Here is a 14,737-nt window from a genome sequence, read left to right as displayed (position 1 = left end):
ATATCTAACACGGTGAGTGTGATTAGTAACCTTATAGATCGCGTTCAGATAGAACAGAATGCGCTTTGATCACATTTTGAGCACATACTACCATACCAATATTCAGAAGAAAAAAGTTGAGTAGATGTGAACAACGCTGAAAACTGTAGACTCTTACGAAAACGCCTATCAATTAAAAACGAGTATTTGTTTATATTAAAATTTATGATCTTTAATTTTTCAAAGTAGATTTGACATTTTACCTCCGGGTTGTTCGTATGATATAAGGAATACATAAAATTCATGAAATGTATTATAACGAAAACTTTCCCAATCAACTTTTGAAAAATAACCTTTCCAAATTCTTGCTTGTTCTTTTACTGGATATGAATTTTTTGTGAATGTCCTGTTAGCATCACGAATTTGTGAATATCATAATTGCAACTGGTATACATGTAGGCCGTAGAAGCGTAATAACTGACTTCCTAACTATTAGTGGCTGAATTTGGAATTTTGTTCGGGTCAATGAACATATAAAGCAGAAAATTTCAGATAACATATATGCAGAATGTGCGAATGGGCTTTATCTGAATGCTGCCATTTTACATGGGATGATGCCGAGCCCAAAATTCAATGCGCGTTATCGTTATGATTACGTATTGCGCAGAAATAAACTCAATCGTATTCGTTTCAATTTGTTGCGCTATTCGATGACAACCTATTGCGCAACTTTAGCGAAATCATTCAGTAAAATGTTCATTATCCAACCAAGCATGTCGAGTACGTAATACGGCTACAATCGCATTGTTCAGCGCGTATTGTCTGAACAGACGTCACTAAAAATAAACCGAAATTTATTAACAAACTTGATATGACATGACAACTCCTGGTCGCTTTTGTATATAGATGTGGATTAACGGGTTAACATTTATTGAGGTATTGCACCATCAACGATTTTGTAAAGAAAGTATTGTGTAAAATGGGCTGGGCAAAAATTAAACATAGCCTTAGACATGCTTTTGTCACGATCGTGCCATATATATAACGACGCACTTTCGCAGTCTTTTCATATTTGTGTCAATGGCAATATGATATGAGCATACAACGATATTTCTCTTGGCAACAGGCGGGGTATTGAAATATATGATTGTTTCAAAGTTCCAGATTGCGCATGAATAATTCCGTACACAGGGAATACCGTAATCTCATCGCAATGACGTGAAGTACTGCAGAGATTCGACCCTGTGTTCCTCGTAATGCTAATACAGCTAACGTTCACGAAACTTTGTCGGCAATATATTACTTACTTAGAATAATTAATATAAACGTAGCAACTTTGTGAGGGGATGAACCGATGTCGCATATTTAAAAAAGAACCACCATGACATTCATGTTTTTTGATTTCCAAAAAGGAACCCAAAAGCATTTTATTATGGTCTGAATATTTGCTATATTTCTTTTCTTCTCAATATGTGGGATAATTAATTGTCACTACAAGTTTATCAGAGTGCTGGAGTGATGTAGTTGGACGTATTGGTAGGCTAAGCTATATGACGTGTTATGATTATGTATTTGTATTATTTGCTTAATGGTATTGCAAACATTAAATTAATAGAAGATAGAATATCTGTAGATCAAGAACAAGTTAAGTTTGTTTGAAAAACGGGACCATGGATACCGAAGAGTATTATTTTCGACAGAAATATAGCAAACAACAAAAGTTTGAAGGGCGATCGAAACGAAAGGGCAGTACGTTACGAGGCTCGTCCAAATCTGAACGGTAAGACAATAACAAATATAAATACAACCCACAGCGCCGGATTAACCATTAAACAATATAAGCACGTGCTTAGGGCACCAAGCAAAAGGCACCACAGAAATTTTATTTAGTTTATCGGTGTTTATTAAAATATTACGAATTCACCAGACGACTAAAACTTCAAAATGTTCGCTCATTTTTCGTCTTCAAGTATCATATTAATAACCTTCTTTATTAAAAACACACACTGGGACTTTTTTATTGGACACGAAATGGGTCTATAAATCGTTTTCTTAAATAGTTGTTGTTTTTCCTTCCTAGTATTCTCCTTGTTGCTGCATTTTTGTTTAAAAAAAATTTCTTTTTGTTTCAACAATTGGATCAATGAACTATTTACACTATGTGGCGGTTCCACAGTCGCATTTCAACGATCTAGTGGTTAGCGATTTCCCTTTTTTCTGACGCTTTGTGCCTTTATTTTATTAAAAACACTTCTCTGTTTTCAAGCGTCGGCCATGTGATAGTAGTGACGAAACGCAGAACCAAATTAACGCCGCGCAATCCATTTTTTTAGCTAGATCCCGAAATACCAACTTAGACGGACTTGGTTGGTATTTGACGATGGCACTAAGCTTGCTCACGCTGCAAGTTTTTAAATTACTCAATATACCAATTCATAATAAAATGAGTGTCGCAAGAAATGTGACATAAGGAAAACACGGCGGAAACGTATTTCCTTGTCCATCACACAGTGTCTGTTTTGATTTCAAGTACCGTAATATCTGTCACGAAAGAAAATAATTTAAAGCGACATTAAACGCGAGATGCTCAAAATACAACGGTAATTCTCGGGAATTAACTTTAAAATAACTGAAGGCTTTATATATCTTCTTCAAAAGAACGCCACCCATGCAACATAATAATAGTCTGATTAGAACGGTAAACTCGCATTCTTTATTAAATTTGAAGTAAGTACACTAGCGATATTTCGATCACTTAGGGTTTTCTCCGACTTGCGGTCCTTCAAAAGCTTTTGCGGTCCTTCAACCTAGCAACCTTGAAGCACCCTGAGGTAGACTAATTTCAAACTACAGTTGTGACTTGTATGCTTCGGTATTCCGATTCACGTTGAGACTGGAGGCATGAATCTTTATTGCCACACACCCGCGGGATTAGAGCTCAACCGATATATATCGGTCCGATATTGCGTGTTTGCCGATATATCATATATATATATCGGCTATATATCTGTATATAACAGTGAAAAAACTAAAAATGTTCGTAAAAGTTGTTTTATTTACTGTTGGTTGTGATTATTTTTAATGGATATTACACTTATGTGGTTTATTGTTTTTATGATTAAATTACATATGAGGGGGCACCAAAGTCTTCAGTGCTTAGGGCACCAAAGGGGCTTAATCCGCCCCTGACAACCCATGATATACGTCTATAAAATATTATCATGATGGTTATGTAATCATATTTCCAATCTTCTTTTTACTGATAAGATATCCAATTCTCTTAAAATGTTTTGAATTAATAACATTTAAATTTAGAAGTGGAAAAAGGGGAACGCAGCAAATTGTAACAAAATTCATCAAAACTACCGAAGATTGGAATGTGAACAGAATTAACGAGTATTGCGAACGAATATTAGATGATGGCGGTGAGGACAAGCTTGTTATATTTACTAAACAATCCCTTATCATAACAAAGTCACTATAGGAGAAACTCTGTAAGGTAGATATGGAAGTGCAAATGTTTGTTTTAATTACTTTTCGGTTTAGAAACTCATCGCAAGGTAGATATAAAAACTATACGAGAATCAGTCCAGACCCTTATCAGACTCATTTTTTTGACGTATGTAGAGATGTCGAACATCTTTTTAACCGAAAACTCTTCTTTTATTTTGGTAAAATGAAGTTCCCAATGTTTTCAGCTAAGTTTTTGACTTTGTGCAGTGAATATTGCTACATGCTTATAATTGAATATACCCAAACTATGGAATAAACTCATTTGATGCAGACGTCTGTATTATGTTTTGTATAATGTTTTTTCCATTCCTATGAACCTTAAATTCTACATGGATATACGTGAGAATTGTAAGAATCATCTTTTGCACTGTATATGATGCGCAGAATATGATGCAAAGATTGCTACTTAAAGAGATTTCGATTAATCGGTTATTTCAAGTTTGCCTGAGTATATAATTTGAACACGTTATCAGGTATCTGTGAAGATGGCCACATGCCAAGTGAGTCGACTGCACACATTCCAGCAAATCTATATTGTAGAAGGACCGAATATAGAAGCTGTTCTGTTAAGAAGAAAAAGGGTTGGAATTTACGAGAAAGTCTCCGTGAACGCATGTTGGAGCAAATCTATTCCGCAGACACAACGGTTTGAAAATTAATTATTTTTTTAGAGATTTTAATTTTAGGCCGCTTAGCAGGTGTTTCAGGGCAAGACCAATGTTTGCATCAACGTACATAGATATACAATGGCTATGATTACGACAGTGTACTCTGTTCAATATTGCCGCATATATATTGCAAGAAAAAAAAACATAATAGGCAGAGTCGTATAGAGATGTGTTTTGTGTTTTATTTTTCAACTTATGTTTGACATCTATGATTTTGCTCTGCATTTCGACAAATTTGTATGCACTTTAGTTGTCTATATTTTAGCCATTCGTAAGCTATGAAACGGGTTTATTTAAGAAACACCTTGGAACAATTAATACGATTATAGATCGAAACTTTTTGGGAGTATATATTCGAAATTTTAATTTTAGGCTCCTGATATCTCAATCGTCGAGCGAACAGCCAGACCTACAAAACGGCCACCAAGGTATTTATTATAATAAGATTTCAAACTAATATGGCTGACTTCAATATCCATTTCTAATGTATTAAAGTGACCATATATTTAGGCCACTATACCAATTTATCTAGTTTACTGAAATAAAAAAACTGAAAAACTTTTGATATTGAGTTATTTAATATTATACTTGTCAGCAACAGAAATACCAAGAATGACGTCACAAGGGTGACGCTCATGAGCAAATGCGACGATGGGAATAAGTCAGAACGATCAGTGGTAGAGAGAACACCGAAAAAAACATATTCATATGCAACCGATTTGATGGGTTACTCTATAAAAAAGTAAGTTGACGGTGTATTGTAGCTGTTCAAGGGTTTCACATCTTTCAAATTGATATTTCTTGTTGAGTTTGGTTGCCTGCTAGACTGCGGTTGTATTTTCTGAATCCATGCTGCCTAGTTCTTGATCAGACAATGAAACTGCATACACTGATTTCCGAATACATGTGTTGATATCGTATATATTCCCGAATACATAACAAAGTGAACAGTTTAAAACAGGCTGACAGACAGAAAAAATCCCACCCATTAATGTCCGAGTCAAATTTCAAATTAAAAATCGTCCAACTATCAGCTAAAGTTATTTAAATATGCCGTATAGTACCACCCAATAGTTTCCAATCCACTTCCGAATAATCTTGAAACAAACCACGAAAATTCTTTCTGCACGCCAAAATCAATATCAGAATCGACACTGAGCACAAAAGGGCTGACGATGTTACGAATTCTTTTTTCATTTTCAATACGGCTGGATGAGTTGTCAAAAATTCATCAAGTATTTTGCCACCAGCATTTTTGTGTGGAAACGGTTCAGCTGGAACTGGAACATCAAGAAATTTACACAGTGGCTCTCAGCCTTCTTTCATGTTAAACAACAAAAATCTGTCTCTGTGAGCGTTCTGAAAATGTAATCGGAAATTATTCTAATAAATATGATAATAAAAATAAGTTTTATGCGGTATTTGGTGACTAATTTTATACTAAAGACAGATTCAAGCAAATATCAACACAAATCAAATTTGAATAAGAAAAGGCTTTGTTATTAATGAAAATTAGCGAAATAATGCTTTGATTTAAACAAAACAGATCGTAATCATTTAGATTTTAGATGCACAATGAAGATTTGGTAGTTTAAATGCCTGGACAAATATATTTTCATCTTGAAGGGATTGAAACCGCAATTTTATTTTACGTACCTGCAGCACATAAGCATTATGAGCTCTGTATTTTATTCATCGTTTTTCTAACTAGGTTACATTATTATATAGTATGGTATAGAATATTTGAAAATGGAAATCTGTTTAAAGTCACAATGTATAACATATTTGATTGGAGTTTTGACACTACAGACTACACCATTATCGTTATGAGAATATTATAAAAAAACTTTTCTTTAAAAATATTTATGCTGTTTGGTACTGATTGAAAGAAGTTTACAAGTTCCGTATCCAGTATAGCCGTATAACAGCTTTCTTTGAGAAGGTGATAGTATATGCATCAAGCGATAATAATTTTCGTCTCCGACAATCAGTTGTCGCAAAATACTCTTATACCAGACGTCTTCACTTTCTCTCGTCGTTTTCCTGAACATTCCTGTCGTCCAACCATAATTAAAAATCTTGCATTATTCCTCGTAGAGATAAACGCCGTTTTCTATAAAATCACACACTTTGTAACAGAGTTTGTGAGTGAGTTCATGGACTTTGTACCCGTTTTTGGGAAGCTTGCAACAATTACTTTCATATTTATTTTTAATACTAAATTATCGAAATTCCCCGATGTATTTTCTGAAGTGCATCAAATATATATGTTTCTGAAAATGATAGCTTCGCCTTCACTGCAGTTGTAGGTGATACTTTATGTAGAACCAAAGAATCTGTACAACATTTAATTAACTACTAACCAAACTGACCAATATTTGTCACAAGAGCATGAGTAGAAATTGAATACAATACTGTGAAAGGTTTGTTTAGGTGTTTTCCCATCTTAATTAATTTATACTAAGATTTTCAGCTGCAAAATGTTTCTCGAAAAAACATTTTGTTGAATAAATAAGTTATTATTATGGAATTTATGATCATGTAGTTGCGTATATGTTCTAAAATGTTTTATCGGTGATTATGTATTTCACACTCAGGAAGGAAAATAACGATTCCAAAAAGGTTCATCGTCCAGAAGTTATGTATGAATTTTTACACACTCGTGGGGACGTTTCTGTCAAACATGAAAAGCCCTGCAAAACAAGATCCTATTTCTTTGATAAGTACAATAGGAGTGTAAAAAACGCCATACTTGAAGAGTACTGCGATGCGATTGAGTCAGGCCACAACATGTTGGAAGACAAGCAATTTGAGCTAGACAATTATGGTGAATCGGAGACGGAAATTGCACTGACAAAAAACGTTCCATTGGAATTCTTATTGAAACCTCATAGCCGATCGAAACAGAAGAAAAAGAATTCTAGTAGAATGGATTCGGAATGTAGCACGAAAACTATGGGTGGAAAGCCAAGGAAAGGAAACGTAATAAAGTTGCCTGACAGTGATGTTTATTGCACAAAGAAAAAGAATCCCACCACTTCTGAACCGACACTGTGCTATGCTCAAATCAAAACAGACCTATTAGAAGAATTCCACGATATGTACTCGAAGAAAGCGATGAAGAATGAAGACATTAGTCCAAATTCTATATTCTTTGCAAACGTACGACCTTATGTATTTGTTGCACCACTTGGGGAACCATGCAATACATTCGTGGAATCAGGTCATCTTCTCTTTCACACCAATTATGATCCAAACAAATTAGTCGCAGATACAACCAACGATGAAATTCAGTTTGCTCATATGACCATATCTCTACTATGTAACAGCAAAAATTTCACTCGTGCATTCAGTCAGTTCTTTACTGACGCATCTTCAAACGCTGGAATTACTATAACAGATGCCGAAGCATTGAAAGTTCTGATCGCAAATGCTAAACGTTTTGCGCTTGAAATTGCGGGAAAACATGTCAATCCGTGTTCTCAAGACGTTAAGTTCAGCCATCGTCATCAATTGGCAACTGGGCCATCGTTACGTGAATGCAGAACAAGGCGATTGAATAAAATACTAAGAGGAATTGCAGAAAATCTCGGTGTAAAAACCGAATACATTTCACTTGATGATGGAGAACAGATGAACAGCCGAGAGTGTGACGAAGACTTTGATTATGAATTCATCGATAATTTTACGACAAAGAAAGATTGCAATCGTTGTGGATTGAATTGTGATGAAAGTTATTATGCAGGTATCAATTAAGATTCTACTTGTTGCTGTAAAATAGAACCAAGTGTTGACGCAGAAGATTTTAAATGTTACTGCTACGACGGGCATAAGTTTCACTCAACTTAAAACCATAACATCAAACAAGTTTTCAATTGCATGGGTTGAATTATTCTTAATCTTCCAAATTACCGATGGATGACAATAAACAAAACGTTTAACTTTAATTCTAAAATCATTGCAATATAAAATCATATATAAAATCGTTGAAACTGAATTTTTACATTCGTGAGCAAATCATTCCAATTCATTTTACATATATCCGAATGAAAACTATGAAATGATAATTTAAAAAAACTGTTCATTAGAGTTACCTGCCTTGAAATTAACTTTAGTAATATTCTGAATGAAAAAATTCTTAATCTGATTACCTCGATTAAATGTCTATATTCTGCTTGTGAAATCAAGCTACGACTAAACTGCAACATAATTAGTTTTTGCGAATTCAATAAATCTAATACGATTTTTTTTCTAAACATAAAACAGGATTTGCACTTGAGAGATGTAGACATTGGTTTTGCCTTGATTGCTGGAGTCATTTCACAATATCACACACAACATTCGATATTGAATGTCCGGAACAAGATTGTCACGAAAAACCAAACAAAGTTACCAAATTATTGTTGTGGAATCTTTTGATTGTTAAACAACATAATCACCGACAAAATGACAAAAAGAACTCTCCCATGCTGTATGATTGTTCTAACTGCAGTGGAATAACTAAGGTACAATTTATTACTCCCTATTCTTATGAGAGATCATTAAACAACGATGTTTTGTGTCACGAAAAATACATTCAAGTGTCCGTTGCTAAAATAATTCCAATAATAGGAGCATTGGCGATTGCCCACCTATAGTTAGTATGCTTCTGTTATTCAAGTGTTTACTAAGTTACTTTGAACAATTTTGCTGCACAATTTTTTTTTCAGTTATATTTATTAAAATATTGTATTCTGAAATGCCTGTTTCATTTTTGTATTTTGTACAATTCAGATGACAGCATTACAAGAATATCCCATATCCATTACTTCTACCATGGTGACTTGCTTGTGTGGTTCATCAAAATGTGTCGACTGTGAAAAAGATGCTCATTGGCCAGTGTCATGCAATGTTGCAGCAGGTATAGCAGAAGAAATTGAAAGTAGGTTTCAGTCTTAAATGAATATGTATATATATATTGCGTAAATATTGTAATGAAATCATTCTTCTATTCAGTTGTCAAACGAAAGCAAGATTTCCTAGTGAGAGGCAAGACCTGTCCAAAGTGTACATACTTTATTGTGAAAAATGGAGGGTGCCACAACATGCAATGTTTCTGTGGAACACAATTCTGCTGGAATTGTCTTCGAATTTCTGGAGGCTATGCCCAACACAATTGCACACGCGTCTCAGAACAGGTAGAATAAATATCGTCTTATTAAATGCGATATTCAACTTATTTTTCATCATTACAGCTACACTGGTTGTTTTGCCTAACAATTTTGCAATGCCCTTTATATCAATCCGACTATATACGTTTAGATTTACTCCAGAAGCACTTGGTGTTATAGTTAGGCTGTAATACCCACAAAAGTAAAAAGTGCATCATGATATCACACTGAAACGAGTTTGTGAACTACTGTATTGACACTACATGTTTTTTTTGAGCAGGTTCTGCTGCCAACTGGACATACAGTTGATATTGAAACAGCCAAAGGTGACCAAGATAAACTCTCAAAACACATCAGAGCACTTGCATCCGACGAAATCGGATACCAGGCTAGGATACGCGCGATGAAATTCCTTTCGAATAACAAGGAATTCAATGATGTCATTGATGACGAAACATTACTCCGACTGGTGAAAGAGTTCGGATATACTCTCGGATTGAAATACAATATAAAGAGAGAATCTACCGATGTCTACAACTCGGAAAAGCATAAACAAATGATGGTTGTAGAAGATCTTCTTCTTATTAAGAATCAGGTAAGTTAAAATATTGCGCTTTAGAAATAGTAATTTGCGAAAAATCTCCAGTTATAAGTAACAACAATCAATCATGTATTCTGAATGTTTTAAATAATTAACATTTTGCAAATCCATATTATTTTTTCGTTGTGTTTATCTAATTTCATTCCTCTAATTTCACACACATTAGATTGTGTTCACATGTTCGATTGGTTTCAAGTCAAACCTCATTTTATTCAATCTGTTTGAACAAATATTTCACAAGAACATAAATATCATTAGCACCATGTTATGAATCTGTTGAATATTTTGATCATTTTGCCTCGAGTAACATGAGCTACTTAAATCACCACATTGCATAAAATAAATAAAATATCTTCAGCTTCATTATGTCATTCCATGGACTGAAGGATCATTTACATATGGGATTCTGAGAAAGCAAACCAGGCAACGAATCAAGGGATTGATCAGAAAAATGGAAAGCTTGTGTTGCTCTATAGAATGGGCTCTTTTGACACGAGACTACGAATCACGTGACACTCTCTTTACCACGTTTTTTCGAAAACAAATAGTCATTGGTAAGAAGCTGATCAAAGATGTTTCAGAAGCTTTTTACGGAGCAGGAAATGACAGAAGACTCGAGTATTAATCATGTATTTTATTTGAAAATATCAGCTAACGTCCTAAAATGAAACCACGGAAATCACGAGCCTCCAAAACCGATTCAATATATCAGCGATAAATTTGGATACACAAAAATAGTTTACGATTCAAGCATATTAACTTATAATTATCCACAATTGTTTTAATGGAAACATGTAGTTTTAGATGAAATAGGTCTACACAAATTAGAATTCTCCCATCTATCCCAACGAGAAAAACTTTCAAAACATATAGCAAATGGACATGCGTCTTATCGCATATAATCTTACGGGCAAAATTTCAATTTGCGAATCCTGTATATGTGTGTGTGGTAGTGAGGCTGTAACGATTATCACGAAGTACCAGTCGTTGAGTAATAGAAAGGGAGTTGACAAGCGTTTGAGTGAAAACTACATATTTGATATAGGTTTGCTTTGCCCTTTTTCTCTGATATTGTGTAAGGAGATATAGTAACATTTTTATCATCCGCGGATACATGATTCGCACGGGTACTTAGGTAGTAACTATTTAGCGAATGCTCTTTCCCGTAGAATGTAGATCATTGTCAATACGTTTGAAGTGTTTCATACATGCCCGCTAACAGGGATTGCTATAAAGACAATTAAGACTCATTCCTGTTATTATAGTGTGTATCCGGGGTGGGCATAGGTTTTTCTGCAAGTGTCGCATCCACAAAATCTTTCTTGTCAGCTACCATCCCCGTTCACTAAGATAGTGTCAAATTTAGTAGTGGTGGAAATTGTTGAGAAGAGTAAAATCATCATTATTATTATATATATTAACAATTTTCAGTTTACACATTTCAAATAAAGTTAAAATATAAAATCTAAATTTTGTGTGTAATTGTAATAAATTTTCACAACCTTCTACAACAGCAGGGGTCTGAATAAAATGGTTTAGCGGGCCGCATTCGACCAGCGGGGCGCAGTTTGCATATCCCTTGTTTGTGTTGTGCCAATCAATGACTTCTTCGACATCTTATACAGAGCTCTAATCAATTTTTATTTGTCATAGATATAGACGAACACACCACATTTTCTCCACATATTTGAATGATCTAGGTTGCAAATTTACTTGCATTTTCGCTGCATTGGTCACGAAGATAGTTGGGAAACTCAGAGATTTCTTCAAATGGATAAATCTTAGAAGCGCTTACTGAGGACCCTACGCCTTAGTTTCCGGTAGAATGCGAAAGCTTAATGAGCTCAATATTTCACCTTTGATAACCCTCTTTTATTTTCTTGCTCATTTTTTTTTCAGTTTGTTATAATCATTATAATAATCTTCATCAGAAAGTTTCATGTGAAAGTGGGCAAGAACAAAAATATTGAGTTATATCGGCACAAACCCAGATTTGGCCACAAATTTGTCAATTAGTAATGACTAGGGGACAAGTAACTTTCGAAAAACATTTCTTTGAAGAACATGCCCTCTCTTTTTAATTTAATTAAAATGCCAATGCATATTAACTGGAGTTTTTGATTTTGTGAAGTGATTAACTTTATTGATGAGTTCACATATTTAAATATATGTACGCAAATTATAAAAATCATGAAATTACAGAAATACAAAGAATGGCGTCACAAAGGGAACGTTTATGACCAAATGCAATGACAGGAATAATTCAGAACGATCAGTGGTAGAGAGAACCCTAAACAAAACATATTCAAAGGCAATAGATTTGATAGCTGCTCTGCAAAAAGCAAGTTGCAAATAAGTCTAGCACAGTGGTTCTTAATCTTTTTTGCATATTTTACCCCTTGTTCAAACAAGATTACAAGATTTACCCCCATTAATGATCATTTATTAAAAATTCGTCAACCAAAGTAGAACGAGGTTTAAATTTCGACTCGACGATCCTCTCACCTTATTTGGGTTTTGTTGGGGTGGGAGAGTACGGTTGGGAGGATTGAGGGGAAGAGGAGGTTGGTGTGTGTAAAAACGAAAGAGTGGAAAAGAAAAAATTTGGGGGAAAGTGAAGTAGAAAGCTAAAGTGAGTGTGTGTATATTGTTTGTGCTGCAAATTTTTTTGATATTTTCAGAGATTTAAATCTTATGAGCTAGAATTTCTTTTTTCAAAGTCTTGTTCCGGAAGCTTTTCTTTTTGAAATGAAACTCGCGACTAACCGTGCCTCAATGATCACTGCGTTCCTCGATTAGTACCACATCGCTTAAATGCGATGGCGGAACCGCCACACGGTGCGCTATTTTTAATTTTGATGTTGTCTACCCTTTCAGCGATTTTTTCATAACGATACGAAAAAAAATACCAACAAGAAGAATAAAAACAACAACAATATAACGATCCATAGGTACACTTTGTGTCCAAAATAGTCTAATATTCTCTATTACACCTTTCGATCCTTGTACCACCCAATAGTTTTTAATGCACTTCTGAATAATCCTGATACAAAACTGCGAAAATCCTTTTTGCGCGCCAGGAACAATATCAGAATCGCCATTGTGCACAAAACCGCTGAAGATATTACGAATTCCTTTTTCATTTTTATTACGGCTGGATGAGTTGTCAGGAGTTCATTAAGTATCGTCCCGCCCGCATTTTTGTGTGGAAACGGTTCAACTGGAACTGGAACACCAAGAAACTTACACAGTGGCTCCCAACCTTCTTTCATGTTGAACAACAAAAATTTGTCCCTGGGAGCGTTCTGAAAATTTATTCAGAAATTATGCAAATAAATATGATAATAAAAATAAGTTTTATGCGGCATTTGATGACGCAATCTCATACTAAACGAACAGACCGATTTAAGCAAATATAAAATAAAATATCAAGTTGGAATAATGATGCACATTAGCAAAAAAGAAATATAAACAAAATAGAATAAAATCATTTAGATGCCGAACGAAGGTTTGGTATAGTTTAAATATCTCGACAAATATATTTTCACCATGAAAGGATAAAATGACAGTTTTAATTTACGTACCTGCAGCACATAAGCATTATGAGCTCTGTATTTCATTTTCATAAGTTGTTCATTCATTTTCCTACCAAACCACTTTGAATCAAATATTTGTTTGTACCCGAAGACCGCAAGTCCTTATAAAGCAGAATTACATTACCTATTTTTATCACAATTAATAGGATGCTCACTACCTGCATCTCAAATTTGCTTGCCTCAGAATCGTGGCTCTGGCTATCTACATTATTATGATGTACTATGATGTATCTAAAAGGAATGTTTAGAATGCCGTTTAAATCACAATCAGTCAATAAGTCAAAATCATATTAAATATCGGATTGAAATCTTGACGCTGCGGAGTTATCGTTATGCAGATATTGTCAAATTTCATTTTTTCAAAAATATTTATACTTTTTCATACCAATAGAAAAAAGTTTACCAGTTCCGTATCCAGTTCCATGTAACAACCTTCTTTGAGAAGGTGATAGTATTTGCATCAAGCGAAAAGTATAATTTTCGTCTCCGACAATCAGTTGTCTCAAAATACTCTTATACCAGACGTCTTCACTTTCTCTCATCGTTAGAATGATCTGCAGTTAAGTTATTAACAACATCATCAGAATATCATAATCGGTGTTAAAGCATTCGAGATTTATATGTTTTCCAAGATAATAAATTGCAAAGGAGTTTCATAAATAATTCGTGTTATATTACTTGCGAAATATCTCACCTTTGCATCAGGAAAAGCTTTGTGAATTTCTTCCCAAAAATAACACGCAGGTAAATCCACCACTGCATCAATATCCTCATACATTTTCCTGAACATTTCTGTCGTCCAACCATCATTAAAAATCGTACACCATTCCTCGCGGAGATAAACACCGTTTTCGATGAAATCATACACTTTGTATCCAAGTTTTGTGAGTGCCAAGTTCATGGACTTTGTACCCGTTTTTGGAAAACTTGCAACTATTACTTTCATATTTATTTCTAATACTAAATTAGTAAAATTCCCAGTTATATTTTCTGAAGTGAATGCTCAAAAATGGACGTCTCGGTTGAAAACGGTTTATTCCATTTCACTGCAGATTTAGTCGATTTCAATAATCAATGTATACGCAGGGAATACATTTAATGATTATTTAGCTACTATATGCTCGATGTACAAATATTTGTCAGGAGGGCTGAGGTAGAAATGAATGCATGGAATGTTTGTTCAAGACTTTTCCCAATCTCAATTAATTTGGTTTTCAGCTGCAAAAATTG

At 34.4% G+C, this 14,737-nt stretch overlaps 2 protein-coding genes across 4 annotated transcripts; one reads left to right on the top strand and one right to left on the bottom strand.

Annotated features, from left to right (window-relative positions):
* The first annotated feature begins 1,568 nt into the window (after nt 1-1,568).
* LOC120346560 (uncharacterized) lies at nt 1,569-11,597 on the top strand. Of its 3 annotated transcripts, none has more exons than XM_078115604.1 (11): nt 1,569-1,759; nt 3,295-3,404; nt 3,966-4,138; nt 4,533-4,588; nt 4,762-4,902; nt 6,758-7,905; nt 8,427-8,665; nt 8,934-9,081; nt 9,156-9,337; nt 9,588-9,905; nt 10,270-11,597. In XM_078115604.1, the coding sequence occupies exons 1-11, from the start codon at nt 1,650-1,652 to the stop codon at nt 10,534-10,536; spliced, it is 2,892 nt and encodes a 963-aa protein (XP_077971730.1). In that variant the 5' UTR covers nt 1,569-1,649; the 3' UTR covers nt 10,537-11,597. The 3 variants fall into 3 exon arrangements, with proteins under 3 accessions (XP_077971730.1, XP_077971728.1, XP_077971729.1); XM_078115602.1 differs by having other exon boundaries at nt 1,570-1,759; nt 4,756-4,902; XM_078115603.1 differs by having other exon boundaries at nt 1,572-1,759; nt 4,756-4,902; nt 9,591-9,905; nt 10,270-11,595.
* Nucleotides 11,598-12,132: 535 nt separating this feature from the next.
* Nucleotides 12,133-14,458, bottom strand: LOC120346803 (uncharacterized). Its single transcript, XM_039416634.2, has 4 exons — nt 14,202-14,458; nt 13,911-14,061; nt 13,496-13,608; nt 12,133-13,216 (listed from the first exon to the last, which is right to left on the bottom strand). Exons 1-4 carry the CDS (start codon nt 14,451-14,453, stop codon nt 12,899-12,901), a joined length of 834 nt encoding a protein of 277 aa, XP_039272568.2. The 5' UTR covers nt 14,454-14,458; the 3' UTR covers nt 12,133-12,898.
* Nucleotides 14,459-14,737: the final 279 nt, after the last annotated feature.

This window comes from Styela clava, chromosome 8, assembly GCF_964204865.1.
Source record: "Styela clava chromosome 8, kaStyClav1.hap1.2, whole genome shotgun sequence".
Taxonomy (NCBI): Eukaryota; Metazoa; Chordata; class Ascidiacea; order Stolidobranchia; family Styelidae; genus Styela; species Styela clava.
This window is presented reverse-complemented; position numbering and strand designations above follow the sequence as displayed.